General features: G+C 41.2%; 1 protein-coding gene across 1 annotated transcript in view; it reads right to left on the bottom strand.

Moving 5' to 3' along the window:
- Window positions 1-17,162, bottom strand: part of NXN (nucleoredoxin) — a 155,190-nt gene that overhangs the window by 6,185 nt on the left and 131,843 nt on the right. The window contains exons 6-7 of the mRNA XM_040424777.1: window positions 15,120-15,299; window positions 6,252-6,376 (exon numbers count right to left, since the gene is read on the bottom strand). Of these exons, the coding sequence (XP_040280711.1) occupies window positions 6,252-6,376; window positions 15,120-15,299 (305 nt within the window). The remainder of the gene's footprint in view (window positions 1-6,251; window positions 6,377-15,119; window positions 15,300-17,162) is intronic.

Genomic DNA, 17,162 nt, shown 5'->3' with positions numbered 1-17,162 from the left:
CAAGGGAGCAGTGAGTGCAGGAAGAGCTTGTTGGATCTGCGAGTGGCTCCATCATCCACAGCAGAAGAGGTAAGTAAATTTATTATACAGTATGTCTCACCTGAGATCTGATGGTGGTCTAATAAGGAATAGGGGTCTAATCTGAGGTCTGGTGAGGAAAGGGGTCCTGATTTGGGGGTCTGATCTGAAGTCTGATGAAAAAAGGGGCTCTGATTTGGAGGTCTGAACTGAGGTCTGATGAAGACCTATGGGGTCTGCTAAAAATAATAAATGTTTTTCTTATTTTCCTCCTCTAAAATCTAGGTGCATCTTATGGTGCAGAAAATAAGGTAAATAATCTTCATTTTGATCATCTTTCTGGGTACTGTAGTCCACCCATTCTAGTTATTACTTTAGTTCCCCTTCTCTGAACCCTCTCTAACTCTGCTATGCCTTTATTGTGCATAGAATTGTGAGATCTGACTAGTGATTTATAATTTATAGAATTTAGCTAGGAGTCAGACTATACAAGAATGGGGTCTCTTAGTCTGTAATCTTTTGAGTCAATATGTAACATGGCAACAGCAGAGAATGGGTGTCCTATACATTGCACAGGCTTAACCATATACATATAGACTGTGGATGCCAAGGGGAAGGATTCATTTTAAATACTTTTTATTTAAAAAAAAATATAAAAAATCTGTGTTATGCTTCATCAATAAGATGCATAACTAAATATAAAATCATGGACAACCTTCCAAAACACTGTATGACTGTATGACATTTGTAGAACTTTACACAGCGTACAACGCTAATGTGTGAAGACCATTTATCTGTCGTGGTTTGTCATTGGCTTTATCCTATTCTCCTCCTTCCCCTGCTGCATTCTGTCATGTAATATTCACAGTGCCTAGGCCACTTTGCTGAGCTCTCATATTAATATTAAGTGTCAATTATGTTTTGTTTGTTTTAGTATACGAATATTAAATAGGTAATACAAATATAACTCTTCCATCCTTCTCCATTCCTTCTGAATCCTACTTTTCCTGTTTTTACAACCCTACATTGCTCCTCTCTAGCAGTTCCAATAGAGCACAAGGCCAGTAATGGTTAACAGGGTGGAATAAACTGTCTACTCATAGCCAACTGTGGTGGAATTAACGGGCCAATATGCCAAATGCAGGGTCGGTATAAAGAATGAAGGCCTGTTAAAGTCAAGAAAAGTGGAAGAAATAATTGATTGAATGTTTCAGCAATTAAAGGAGACTTCCAATACCAACAGAAATACATAAAATGGCCTATAGCGTATATGAAATTATGTGTAAGCCATTTTAATATCTTATTCTATGATAAGTTATTCGTAAAGCCATGTAAATGGTAATTTGGAACCATACAGCAGATCGGATTTAACAAAACTATAGCAAAGGAAAAAGAAGAAGTCGCCTTTTCCAACCAGTCAGTTTCCAGCTCGTTTAAGCTCTTGGAAAAATAAAAGCAGCAAACTACTTGCTATGGGCAACCATCAATTTTACTTCCCCTGGTTCTGCTAAATCTATAAAAATGGCTTCATGACAGCAGTGAACTTAGGAGACATCAGTCCAAGAAATGGGATTACCGCAAACAGCAGCCCATGTAACTTCCAGTCCTTATGACTTTATTACTTCTGATAGTAGGTATCCTTTAATTTGATTCCTGGGACTCAGAGAATCCATACCATAAGCTGAGATAGAGCACAGGAGCACTGAGAAGCAATCACTGATGATAAGTTAGAGCTCTAGGTTGAATAGAGATGAAGTGAGGACACTAAAGATGAGGCTTGGCCCTCGCTGTCTAGCACCATGGCCGTGAAATCCTGAAATGACATATAACGTGCTCCTCCCATTTTAGAAATGAATTCCTCTCCAGTTGGAATGGACTGCTGAAGAGAAACAGATGTGAACACGGTTACAAAATCGTCTCTGTGCTGACTGAATAATGTGATAGATCACAGACATGGAAACGGGAATAGCATTCACACCACTTTATTTAAAAAAATTAGCAGATTTAGCCACACCTTCACCGATGCAACTGCTTACTGTAATCTCAAGTACTGTACGTGATGCACAGATAATTTTAAGGAATGCAAATTATGAGAAATGGATCGAAATCTTCCCATTTGGTTTGAAGGCTGAAAATGACAATTAAACAAGTTCTTCAGGATCAAAGTTGGCGGGGGCAATAAGCTGACAACAGTGGCAACATGCATATACTGGGCTGGTACCTGCTTTCCATCATATTACCTGCATGGAAACCCTAACGCACAAGAGATTCCAGTACTGAATCGCAATATTTGTAGCCCCAAAGTGACTCAATACTCCGTAATAAAAGACAGCCATCTAATCAGGCCACTTATTTACCAACATAAAAATGGGGTATAGTATAGCTCTACTGGCAGATATGATATTTATCTACTGCAGCGCTGCTTATGAAAATCAAGTGTTGGAAATAAGCCTTTATCCCACTGACATGTGGGTAGGGAAGTCAGCCAACAGTTTAAAGCCTGGTTACAAAATGCTTAGAGAAGAGCACATTAATGAAATTAAAGGGGTTGTCTGGTTTCAGCAAAGAATAGTTATTTACGCAATAAATCCTGTGCTGCAGCTCTAGATCTGGCTGCAACAGTATTACCATGTGAACAACCTGTGACCGCTGCAGCCAATCACTGGCTGCTTGGGTGCACCACTGAGGCCAGTGAGTGGCTGCAGCGGTGTCACGTTGTCAATGTGATGTCACCCCTGCAGCCAGGTAAACATAGGCCTGCTGGGAGAACCAGTGATTCTTTATTGCAGGTGGATCGCACTTAGACCAGACAGTGTATAGGTGCACCAGACGTATCATCATAAACCTGGTGCAGTGTAAGACGGTCTAAGTTTGCATTCTCTTACTTTTAGACAATATTAGTAAATGTAACAACCTATCAGAAAGGAAAGTCAAGTAATAAAATAGATAAAAAAGAGAATACAGATGCAGTAAGTAGCCTTGAAATCCAGCAGACTGTGAATGGTTGCTTCAGCTTCTGACTTAGGAATCTTAATCTCTAGCCTTATGGGCAGAACAAAGATCTGTCAAGACAAGGCAAAGTCTACCTAGATAAATGACCATAAGGTTGTACATCTGGTTTAAGGAATGCAGAGACCTGACTGCTTTTGTAACTTGGAGAAACATTAAATACAGAATGAGTCTTGCTCAAATATAGAATATAACTCTAAAGAAAAAATATGGGGGATTGGGTCAGCACAACCTGTATGTAGGTGCACATCATGCACACCTGACCAGTCAATCTGTCCTGGAGGCTGGTTTTAAAGTCACTATAAAACTGAGTCTGCTTATATAGCACCTACTAGTAGCCATTTGGCTCCAGGAGAAGTATATGGTGGGTTCAGCGTGCATGTTGGTACTTGCATCCCTGGATCCGATGAAAGCTGTAATGGCACCGGACGGGGTTAAAAGCAGAGTGTGCTTGGTGTGTATGCTGTACCTGCATTCCCTGGACTTTGTGTGGCTGTCATGGCCCATGAACAGGTAGGAACTAGTGTTAGGGACCACTCATTTGAGGCGACCTTGACGTGGTGAGTGGCTTATTACGCTTTGGCCAAAATGTACACCAATGCCGCATCCAGCATGGAGGAATGCTGGATGTAGAGTGCTATCACATTAGTATTTTTCGTTAGAATATAACTCTAGATAGAAAAGAGTTTTCAGACAATATTTTATAAAATATAAAAAAAAAAATCTTAAGAAACAAGAAGTAACATTGTACAATCCAGGAGGCATATACAAATAGCATACACCGCCATATGCATATAGAAAAAAAAAATTGTATAAAAATCCCAAGTATGATGATTGTTTCAAAGGACAATGAACTACATGGTGGAAGAATTTGTCGTCATAATCTGACCAGCAAGGTATTCCTCATTGAGAAGACTAATATCTGTCAATTTCCAAGTATGAGAGAAAATAGAACTAATATTAAAGCATTTTTGACTCTTGGGATAATGCATCACAATCCTTGAATTTTAATTCTCTTTTTATTATTATTTATAATGCTAGATTTGGTGTGGGAAGGCAAAAATTTACATCTGTTGAATAACTTATCAAGTAGCAGATGTGGCTAAAATCATGGTAACGCTGTAGAGCAGGCATGCTCAACCTGCGGCCCTCCAGCTGTTGCAAAACTACAACTCCCATCATTCCTGGACAGCCTACAGCTATCAACCTACAGCAGGGCATGGTGGGAGTTGTAGTTTTACTCAGCTGGAGGGCCGCAGGTTGAGCATCCCTGCTGTAGAGGGTAACTGCATCCTCCTAGCAGTCTATGCGCCGTTACCTTGATTCAATCCCATATGAATTTGTTCATTCTGCAATAAATCAAACAGCCCCTAATTCAACCCTGCCTTAAAATCCATATTTATTGCCTTTATGAGTAACCAAAGTCTTCATCCACCCACAGACTACCCCAGTTCACAAGTCTAATAACAGAAGTCTAACCAGGTAAGAGTACTGGAAAACAAGTTTGAAGAATCTTCTATTTTCTATCAAATTGTAAAATGAGGTGTGATCACGCAGCCTGGCCTGACTCACTGGAGATGGGCCGTGTACTCAAGCAATCAGCTTTAGTTTGTATTGCCACACCCAGGGTCTGAAACCACTAAGTCCCACGTGTGTCTCTTTTCCAAGTCCAAATGATTGATGGTATTTTGGACAGAACATCATACAGTTTTATACCAGAGATATGAACGCTTACAAGGTTTTCTTCATTACCTAAGTATTTTTGTATTGCGCCACTAACTCGGAATTTGCAAATGTCCAGTTAAATTGTCAAAATTATAGTTAACAGACTCTGGGATTTCTTCCTAGAAAATATGTAAAATAAATGAAATTGTGCATATTTTTTTATATACTGTATATCTCACAGCTCTTTACATTTAGGAAGAATCCGAATGCATACCAGGGGTAGTGGCCATTGGTATGCCTTCTGAGCTGAGCAATCAGACTACACAATAACAAAAATGTTTGCTACAAAACATTCTTCAAGTTCTGAATGAAAGGTTGGAGCCTCCATTAAAATTCCGATTAGTCAGCTAAACAAAAAAAAAGACCATGTTTCTGCATACAAATTCCATTTTCTGAGAAAGCCAAATAAAATGTAAAGAAGGTTTGAGTGGGGGCCTTGCTCCATGTTTTGGTCTCCATTCCTGGATTCAAGGACCTGCATACCAGCTACATGAGACTGCACAGAAAAATGGCAGTACTACCAGTATTAAAGAAGAGATGCCAAGGTGCTTGGACCAGTTTCTAACAATTAATTAAAGTAGGACGGATTTGAGATCTCCTGCCTTTAGCAAGAAACAGACATATCCACCATGCATTCAGCAGATAAATCCTTCATACTTATTTTATCACCACAATTGAAGTGACATCACCTGATATTTTAAAGAGAACATGTCACCATGAAAAGGCTAATTTATCTGCAGGCAGCATGTTATAGAGCAGGAAGAGCTGAGCAGACCGATATATACTTTTGTGGGAGAAGATTCAGTAAAACGTGTATTTCATCCATTTATATCCATGCTCATTCTGGGCTTTGAAGTCAAGGAGACGGTCCTATCAGTGATTGGCGACCTTCCCTCTATGACTGTGTATACAGAGATTGCTGGCAGTCACTGATAGGACCTCCTCCTTGACTTTAAAACCCAGAATGAGCATGGTTATAAATGGATAAATGACATGTTTTACTGAATCCTTTCCCATAAAGCTGAGCTCCTTTTGCTCTATAACATACTACCTGCAGCTCAAACACCATGGTCAACATGACTGGTTCCCTTTAAAAAGTCTACTTTCCACTGCACATAGACAGTAGTTTTGTATTTCATTTTTCTGTTGCTTATATAGTGCCAACGCTTTCTGCAGCCCTGTAAAAAGTCTTCATTTGCATCAGCCCCTGTCCCCAGTGTGATTCCCAATCTATTTTCTCAAACACACACTAAGGCCAGTTTCTTATGGAGACAACAGTACATTTGTGGAGTCTTGAAAGAAACAAGCAAACACAGGGAGAACATACAAACGTCATGCAGATGTTGTCCTTGGTGGGATGTTGAACACAAGACCCCAGAGCTGCAAGGTAACAATGCTATCCATCTTCTGAGACACCATGCTTGCCCATATTCACATTCTATTTGGGCATATTCACTGAAGGGAAATTCTACATGTCATTCATCTTCCCCTGTACTCACCTCACTGGCCACAAAGAACAGTAGTGGTGCTTCCTCATCTTTGGCTTTATATTGTGCTATAATTTTCTCCGCTATGGGTTGAACGAGCTGTTTTGCTGCCTCTGACTCACCTTCATCCTCAGAGTCTAAAAGATAGAATGGGTGAATGATTACTAATCTCTGACAAATACAATAACCCAACCTGCAAAACAAGTATTGGAATTCGGATTTGATAGTGAGGATGAGGGGTGTAGACAATACATAGAATGCTCACTTGGGTCATAAGCATAAGATGGTAGATGACACTTTCACCATCCATTGACGTTTGGCTTCAGAAGAAAGGAGAATTAAGTGGTTGTTTACGTCTAGTGATAGGCAAAAAGCCATCCTACATTTGAAAACACTCACAGACTTTACATTCTCAACATTAATGGAATATGCAGGCTAAAATACAATATTTTAAAAGGGTTGTCTAGCTTACAGCCTGCAGATAAGGAACCTTTTTGGGAATTCTGAATTAACAGAGGTGGTAGAGAGCGGAGTGCAGTTATAAAGAGTGCCTCTCATGGTGGCAGACCTGACTTGTCATGCATTACACAGACAACCAATTGATTTGAATTTAGTAATGTTTTATCATGAGAAATGACCTCCCCTGAGAAGCACCTTCTTTACAGTTTTCTACACAAAGCTCCCAAGTTAATCATGGCTGCTGATGGAGGAGCATGTGACCCAACAAGATCATCAGCAGCCTCCACTGAAATATACTACAAATGGTAATTTACCATGCTATGTGTTAGGGATCGACCGATATTGATTTTTTAGGGCCGATACCGATAATTTGTGAACTTTCAGGCCGATAGCCGATAATTTATACCGATATTCTGGGATTTTTCATTTTTGAGAAAAAAAAAAAATTCCTACACAAATCTGCTGAAAATTAATATGTTTATTGTTAATGTGTATTTTTTTTGTTTATTGTTAATGTGTATTTTTTTTATATAAATCTTTTTCATTTATACTTAATATTTTTGTGTTTTTTTTTTACTAACTTTTAGCTCCCTTAGGGACTAGAACCCTTGTCCTATTCCCCCTGATAGATCTCTATCAGGGTGAATAGGAGCTCACACTGTCCCTGCTGCTCTGTGCTTTGTGCACACAGCAGCATGGAGCTTACCATGGCAGCCAGGGCTTCAATAGCGTCCTGGCTGCCATGGTAACCGATCGGAGCCCCAGGCTTACACAGCTGGGGCTCCGATCGGAGGAGGAGGGGAGAGGGGATCCTGTGGCCACTGCCACCAATGAGTAATACTGGGTGGGGGGGGCGCACCGCGCCACCAATGTTTTTACTATTGGCCGGGATTGGGGTGGGGGGCGCACTGCGCCACCAATGATTAATACTGGGGGGCTTGGGGCGGGGGGGGGGGGGGGGGGGGGGGCGCACTGCGCCACCAATGAAGATGTCTCCCAATCATTCATATACAGGAGGCTGGAGCTGGCTTCAGAATCACATAGCCGGCTCCCGACCTCTATGAGCTGTAGCTGCGATCCGCGGCACCTGAGGAGTTAACTACCGCGGATCGCAGCTACCGCTCATAGAGGTCGGGAGCCGGCTATGTGATTCTGAAGCCAGCTCCCGCCTCCTGTATATAATGAATGAAAGGCTTATCTTCATTGGTGGCGCAGCGGCCACAGCCCCTCCCGTCCTCTTATGTTCTCTCCTCTCATTGGCGGCAGCAGCAGCACAGGGGGAGGGAGACACTGCTTCCTTCTCCCCTGTGCTGCGGAGGGATTGGAACACAGAGAGTGCTGAGAGCAGCGCGTTCTGTGTTCCCAATATGTTATCGGTATATCGGCAAAATAGATGCCGATACCGATAACGTTCAAAATCCTCAATATCGGCCGATAATATCGGCCAAACCGATAATCGGTCGATCCCTACTATGTGTGGCTTTATTCAATCTGTCACATGTCCCTCCATCAGCGACCATGTTTCCAGCGCATTTGGGAAAATAAGGATAAGGCGGTACTTATTAAGTGGCACTTACTGCTAGGTTTCTCTACAGATAGCAGCTGATCCTCAGGGTCACACCAGAGAGACATATTCTGATCAGCATAATGTCAAGCGACCCTTCTAACAGAACCCCTTTCAAGATGATAACCGAAGCGAGGTCTCTATGTGTTCTGTGCAATGTGAATAAGAAGGCAACAAGCACAGACAGAAGGACCAAATGTCACATGACCACAAGGTCCTGGGTGATCAGAAAAGTGTAGAAATGTATTCACGTGTAAATTGCAAAAATACTAATTCATTAATCAAGTGGTAAATACTTATGGCATGAATTATGCTATATTAACCTGGCTTTTCCCCCAAATATATACACGATTTTATTTTATAGTGTTACCCTTTAAGTACTGTTGTGCTTGAATTTTGAAAGTACGCATTTTACAAAAAATCTAAGGAGGGGGGAAAACAACCTACGGTAATGAGAATCTGTTAAAATTTCAAACTCCTGTTTTGGAAAATGTAAGAACATTCACATGAACACATAATAAACAAGCTAATTCCTAAATGTTTCTGTGAAAAAATAACCACCCATATGTGAGACAGACGCTCTGGAAAGTTACACATAAACAATACTTTATAGTGTTGGATCTTGCACTCAGCAGGAAAACAGGAAACAAGGGAATCATTTCCCTTCCCAGGCAAAACACTCATTGCCTTCCATGAATTAAAAACTGACCATACAAAGGAAAGAGAGCACGACGGCGACTGCCCGCTTTAGTATGAAAAAACACTTTGTAACGATGGAAACCAGCACCATTCCATGACAAACACACAGAAAAGAAAAAACGCTGTCTTCAGAAAGCACACATTTACAGGTATAATTCTGTGTGTCCATCTCCTCAACAAGGATTTTATGGGTGAGAAGAGTTCAGGGACAGATGCAGGATTCTGTGGGCGTCAGCACAGCTTTCATAATACAGTTGTCTACCATGTAAAGCCTCTGTGTTCCAGTTCACATCAATGAGGGAACTATTCCCATGTCTTCCTCAGCAGTTTCTTGGACAAGACTGCTGCTATGTTTAATATTAATACTTCCTGTAAAATTACATAATTTAATATGATTTTAGCTGAAACCACCACTATAAAAAGCATTTTAGAATTAAGGCCATGTGGGAAATTGACACAGAGGTTCCTTACAGGCGACACCTATGCTGTGCTCCAGATGCTTCAATAATGTATCCACTCTGGGACAAGCGTCATCTTACTGGTGCTGTGGACGGGTTTCAGGACCACTATAAAGAACCAAGACAACTGACGCAGTTTTGATACAAAAAACACCCAATTTTCCTAAATAAATACTAGACAGCAACAACCAAATCTATGCAAGCTATCCTTTGTCCATTCTCTGTATACTGCAATGCTGTGTCATAACGTATCATGCAACAGCTACCAATAACCTGCTATACCCATCAGAAGAAAAATAAAACATAAAAGGGTATAGAGAGAAGTTTCACAGATGTTTCCACTTAATATTGCAGGTGCAAAAGGTAGTTGAAATGAATTTATTAAATAGGTTTTCATTTTTTTTTTTTTTGGGGGGGGGGGGGGGGGGGGAATAACTAACTTTTAAGTGATGCCCACAGCCTGCCTTTGCTATTGCAAGATTCATACTTAACTGTCACTTGCCGCTCCAGTGCTGCGTGTTATCTCCCATGTATCCATCTTCTGGTCTCTAGATTGTTTAATCCAAGACTGGCATAATCGCCTTCTCGGCTGTAACCCAACCAGTGGCACATCACCACTAAAGCCAGTCATTGGCAGCAGTGGAGCATGCCCAGCCAGAAGTAAACAAGCCAGGGACTTAAAGATGGACATGTGAGAGCCAGAACACAAGACTGAAGCAGGGATCAGGTAGGTGTGAGCCTTTCAATAGCGGAGGCAGACTGTGGGCATCACTTAAAATTGTGTTATTCCAAGAAAACCCCTTTAAACTGTGCACACATCTTGAATTTGGACAGTTAGTAGGAAAGATGTATATGTGTATATATTCTGCATAGTCAAGGTGCTAGTTAGATTGGATACATGACCAAAAAAAGATTCAGAGCAGAACATATGCAACCATGACTATATCTCTGCAGAATAATGTAAGGCAGACCTACGCAAGCACCAAAGTCCGAAAAAGACCCACAAAAAATTGTTCATGGATTAATATCTCATAGTACTAGAGCAGGAAGATATAACTATCTAAATGAAGCATAGAAAGAAACCTAATAATGCATTATCAAGACTAAGGGGGGATTTATAATCTCCCTGCACCGGAAAATGTGACTTTTTACAGAGATTCTATTCACACTGTCTATTCTGTAGCGGTGCAGTCATGGTTGTGTGTTCTTCCATGCAATCTGCTCTTAATAATTTTGTACTGTTCTAATATAAGAAAATTACCAGGGATTCCACACCTGCAGGGTCTACTACTATTTTTTTTTTTTCAGAAGCTGCCCCACATCTGTCCATGGGCTGCGTCTAGTATTACAGCTCATCACCACCCAAGTGAATGGGGCTGATCAGAAATACTAGATACAGCTTACGGACAGACCTCCTCCTGTTTCTGGGGCCTGTGTTCCTAGACCTACTTTTTTAACAGAAATAATTCTGGCTCATCTTTCATTGCGAGTGATATGAAAGGTTCAAAACACATCTACTGGCAAATATGGAAAAGAATATTTTGCATATATATATTTTTCCATAAACAGTCATTACTATAATGATTGCAGTAGCAGCTATGGCTATGTTTGGAGCCTACGTCAGAGGTATTTGGATACAGTTCCATACATTACCCATAGGCTCCCATTGTAATTTTATATGGGTTTTAGTGCAGATTTCATGCCAAAAACCGGGCCGAATCTGTGCTGAAACCGCGCCACAAGTCATGAGGATACGTTTTTTTCCCATGTGGTTTTCTACACTACACCAAGAATGTACAGGTACATTCCTGGAGGAAACCTTGGAAAGCCTGCTTGCAATTTAGCTCCATTCAATGGAGCTAAACCGAGAGCAGGACCATACCAAAATCCACAGTAAATACCGCAGCACTTTCTGCCGTGTAATATGCAGGGGATTTTGTCGCAAACGAAATCCCTTGTGTGAACTTCCCCTCAAACTAGGAGTGCATATTTGCATATTAACTTACAGCCAGCAAGTAAATAGAAATTCATAGCACGGTGCTCTGTCTATTAAGGTCACTTAGTGACCCGAGTGTGATAAAATGACTCCCTCTGACTAATACTTCTTTCAGAGAATAAGCAGTCATAGTAAGTAGTCAGATTTGTGACATTTTTAAAAAGACACAAAAACGTTGCACATCCACGACAGGCATCCCCAAGGTGTACTTTTACTGAAATAGGCGGAACCATACTGCACTTGCATCAGATTTATTATTGCTGTGTGCCACTTTCACATATTTGGCACAGGTGAGCATAGAAACTCCAGTTTAATAACGAACCTTCAAATATACCTACTTACAATGATACATTTCTCCTAAAAGTAGCACTTTACACCTTTTTAACTTTTGTATGCGTCACTGTAGATTTTTGCTTACATTACGGCATTTTCATTACATTACGAAACACGGCAGATTTTTTATTTTATTTTTTGCAAAGATTTCGGTGCGGTTTTTTTGTGCCACAAACTCCATGACAATAAACATATAAAGGGGTTGTTCAAGACATTCTAATCTTTTTTTAAGAAATAGCAGGGACTCTATTAGAATAATTAAAACAAAACAAAAGATAATGTAATGTCATTACAATCACTGGCCTCTGCATGACTCTGCTGAGGTCAATTATTGGCTGCAGCTGTCATGTGGGGTTATACTGCATGTCATTGCTGAAGTCAGGATAAAAAGGCCTGGCAGAGCAGACAACACTGGAAAGGGAGGGGATTCTGGAAGATAAGTATAACTTTTTTTTTTTATAATTCTGTTAGCAACCGTGCCACTGTTTTTATAATTACTTGACAACCCCCCTCATTCTCCGCATTCCAAGAGCGATAATTTTTGTTGTTCTCTGTTCACATAGCTGCATAAGGACTTGTTTTTTTGTGGGACAAGTTGTATTTTTTAATGGTACAGTTTATGTTACCACAGGAAAAGGAGATGATTTCAATTTTTACTATTTTTGTGTTTCTTATATTTGAACTTTTTTTTTTACATTTATCACTGTAATTTGAAGTCCCCCTAGGGGACTTGAACATGTGATCTACTGATCGCTTGTCCCATAGGCTTCAATAAAATACCACTACAGCCTATGAGATTCCGCCTGAGAGGCCATGCCTCGTGCACAGCTTTTCAGTTAGCAATGGCAGACCTGGAAGCTTCCCCAAGACCCCAGACTGTCATGGCAATCAATCGGTGCCGATCGTAAGGCAGAGGGAGCCTAACGCCACAGATGCCGTGATCACTATTGATCACAGCATCTGAGGGGTTAAATGACTGAAGGTGGCCTGTTCTTTTCCTGTTCAGCTGCATTTACTCTAATGCAGCTGAACAGGAAAACAAGTGGCCATATCCGGTCATGACCCAGGCAGAAGAGCCCACAGCATGTGCAAGTGCACTGCAGACAACAGCATCAGAGTAGCCAGGGATGGGTAAGTACTGGCTACAAGATCTTTCTTCTCTTTCTTCCACAGGTTAGTAACACCTGTAGATTAGGTGAAATGGACAAAGAACCCCTTTAATGGGGCAAATATTGTCCTCAAATAAGAAATCCGCTCACTGGTTCACTTACTACAGAGTGTACCTCCCTTTTTAGATAACTGTTATAGCTGTTGATGCTCATGCTCGCCCTGCGGCACGCCATGTAAGTCTTCAAAACCACCGTCTACTTGTTTTTTCTATTCACAGTAAGCTCTCTTTACAACTACCAAATTTTAGTGTCATAAGGTGCTGCGAACTAAGAAGCTCAGACAGTAACTGGAAAGTAAAAAGGCACAGCGGGATATTTGAGAAGATCAACATTGCTCAGGAGGATATGCCAGCAGTAGCTAAACAATTTAAGGTTAAAGGACTTGCACAGTATTAGATAAAGATGGCTTCTTTCTTACAAAACCAGTGCCACACCAGTCCGCGAGGTGTGTCTGAATAATTGGGACTGAGCTGCAATACTGAGCTCCTGTGATCACATAAATGGCAGATTTACTACTGTAAATAGATTTTTATGTCTTGTAGATCTCATTTAAAACAGGGGACACCCATTAAAGGGGTTATGCCACGATTCATGTAAAAAATGAAAATCAGACATTATATAGTACATGAAACCCTCTTTCTAACAAAGCTAGAACCAGCCATGTACCACACATGAATCCAGAGATTTCCCCATTAATTGCTATGCTATATTTTCTTCAGGCTGGCAGCTCTCTCACTGTATGTCACATCTACTAATGGTAGACATAGTTGTTAAAGAATGGAACAGAGAATGTGTCACCATGTCAGCAGATGGACGTGCACATAACTATAAAGATTCAACATCAGAGGGCGCCATTATAATGAAATAAATTAGAAAAATACAAAAGTAACTCATTTTTTTATGCTGAATAATATTAAAATAGCACCCTTTAAGCGAGGCATAACAAACCCTTTAAGTGAGGCATAATGACTATTTGTAAATCACTTGCCATTGCTTTCATGCAATTAAATACATTTGCCCTTGAATCAGACATTACTCTGTATGACTATGGAATCTAGAGAGTGAATCGATTTCAACAAACCCAAATTTCTTATGATGCATTTTGGGCAAAACAGAGAGAGAGCTAGAAAGTAAAAAAAAAATAATGAAAGAAAGAGAGAGACCCACGTGTAATACTCCACTGGAAAAGAGACATGCAAGTCAATTCTCCTTCCAAAAGAAAAGTGTCTTAGTGCCTCAAGAGCGAATTACCCTGGCTAGCTGAGTGGCCTTTCTCAGGGTCTTCGGGGTGCTCTTTATTATTATAGAGACCAACTATTATGCATGTGGAGTATTCTGCTTTTCTAGGATATACGCAACTTAATTGATGTCTGCCTGCATCAGAGAGATTTAGGCCTCTTTCACACGAGCGTGACGGATTAGGTCCGGATGCGATCAGTGAAACTCGCACCATTTTGCAAGCAAGTTCAGTCAGTTTAGTCTGTGATTGTGTTTAGTTGTTTATTTTTTTCATCGTGAGTGCAATGTGTTTTGATGCGTTTTTCATGCGCGTGATAAAAAACTGAAGGTTTACAAACAACATCTCTTAGCAACCATCAGTGAAAAACGCATTGCATCAGGACCTGCTTGTGGATTCCTTGCTCATTTTTCACTGAAGCCCCATTCACTTCTATGGGACCTGGGCTGCGTGAAAAACACAGAATATAGAACATGCTGCGTTTTTCACGCAACGCAGAACTGATGCGTGAAAAGAAACGCTCACGTACACAGACCCATTGAAATGAATGGGTCAGGATTCAGTGCAGGTTCTATGCGTCACGCATTGCACCTGTACGGAAAAACTCGCTCGTGTGAAAGGGGCCTTAGCGTTCATTTCTTTTAGCAAGGAAAGCTAGTTTGCATACCTTTGATTTTCTGGGAAAGGTATTAAAATTAGCTTTTCTTCCAAAAAGAAAAGAAAACAGCTTCCCTGATGCCAGCAGAAGATATGATAATTTGCCTAGGTCACCTTACGGTGTTTTATACCAATTTTCAGGGCAATTGGAGCATATTTGATTTTGGTAGAATCAAGTCAGAAGTGAATAAAAAAAAAATATTTAAATTAGGGAATAGGACACAAAACTCATTAAATCCACTCATCTCTAATGGAATCCCACCATAATGCTAACTTTTTGTGAATTGACCACCATTTCATTTTCATACCTACAAAAAGGACAAGACAGGGACCCTCATTCAGCTGAACGGCATTTAACTCTGTCAGTTCCACAACAGGTTTAGGGTACCATGGGAACTCTTTACAGTCAATGTCATGAAGAACTTCCACTCTCCCTTGTCGTGTAATGACCTCTCCTTTTGGATCCAATATAATGAGATTTGGAATGCCTGCAAAAATAACCACATATTATGTTAATAATATACCACCAAAATGGAGAATTATGTAAAAAAAAAATCAAGCATCACACATACAGTACTGGACTGGACTATACTGCCAGCAAGTGTAGAACTGATTAACATTACAATACAAAGTGGACCCTTCCCCTTTTCTCTTACATGAACACATGTAATGAAGATGGAATACTGCAAACATATAGCTTTTTTAGAAGCAGGAATCTAGATTTATGATACCATCAGGCCTCTTTTATAGAATTGATAGTTCTCATGGGTAATACAAGGGGTCAGAGCTGCATTTTGCCTCAGGCGGCGTCTGCGGGAACGGCAGTTAATGGTCGGGTAGGTCTCCCATCCCTGCCATTCTTTGTCATAGGCCTGAATCTTATAAGTCAATATAATGGCACAAGCAGTTAAGATGACATCTTCACAAACTCCTGCACTGGGTCTGTGCATCACACTGTCTAAGACCCTGGAACAGGCCAGTGGCTGGCATTGCAGGCAGCGGCATGGAGCAGGTGAGGATTTTGCAGTTTTTTTCCCCTTTCTCGCACTACTTTGGGGGGGGACCACTGCCATTATACATACTTAGGGCATTGCAGAGGGGGCCATTATACATAATAAGGCATTGGAGGGAGCTTTATATATACTGTGGGGGCATTATACAGTAGCTACTGGAAGCACTACAGAGGGCATTATAAATACTGGGGGCACGTAAGGGGAGCATTCTGACTACTAGGAGCACTATAAAGGGCATTATAAATACTGGGGGCACTATACAGGGTATTATAACTATTGGGGACATTATAGGGGGCATTATAACTACTAGGACATTATTATTGGACACAATATGGAGGGTACTGCTACTAATGGAGTACTCTTGGTGAGTATTATCACTATTGGGGGTACTGTAAGGGGAACTATTGCTAATGGAGGTACTCTGGGAGAGAATTTTTACTACTGGTGGGATTTTGGGGAGCATGGCACCATATGGCATTATTATTTCTACAGTACAGTGTAGTGTTTGGAGGAAATGGGGAGCACACAAGTATTGGGATTAGCAGCAGGATAACACTGTTGGGGTACCAGAAAGGTGACAATGAATGAAAAGTGAGGAACCTAAGGCCACTTTCACACTAGCGGCAGGACGGATCAGACAGGCTGTTCACCCTGTCGGATCCGACCTGCCGCTCCGTCCCCATTGACTATAATGGGGACGGGGGGTGGAGCTCCGGCGCAGCACGGCAAGGGGCCGCCGGACTAAAAGTACTGCATGTCCGACTTTTTAGTCCGGCGGCCTCTCACCACGCACTGCCCTGCTGCGCCGGAGCTCCACCCCCGTCCCCATTATAGTCAATGGGGACAGAGCAGCAGTCCGGCGGCACGGCGAAATAGCGGCAGGACGGATCTGACAGGGTGAACAGCCTGTTGGATCCGTCCTGCCGCTAGTGTGAAAGTACCCTAAGATGTCTTTGTGGTAAACTCTGCAGAAACGAGACGTGGCTGAAATTATTTCTCATGGCAGTCTGGTCTGAATGCAAAGGATGAAGAAAGAGAATGTCAACATTAGAGAAGACATCACTGGATTTCCATTCTCCTATATGTTTGAAAGCGCTTTATGTAACCTCCATAATGTCGATTAAAATGTGTCTTTAGCAGTAGTGCTGGGGGAGGGGAGGATTTGGACTGACAATTTGGCAATTCTGGCAGTTTAAATTTTCGCCTCAGGCAGAAAAAAAGCTAGAATCTGTCATGCAAGTGGTATAATATCACTGCACTATAAGGCTCCATTCACACGTCCGCAACGTGTTTTGCGGATACACGGAGCCGCGGATCCGCAAAACACGGAAAGCGGCA

Source organism: Bufo bufo, chromosome 3 (assembly GCF_905171765.1).
Source record: "Bufo bufo chromosome 3, aBufBuf1.1, whole genome shotgun sequence".
NCBI lineage: Eukaryota > Metazoa > Chordata > Amphibia > Anura > Bufonidae > Bufo > Bufo bufo.
Note: the sequence above shows the minus strand (reverse complement) of the source record. Positions and strands in the feature narration are given on the sequence as shown.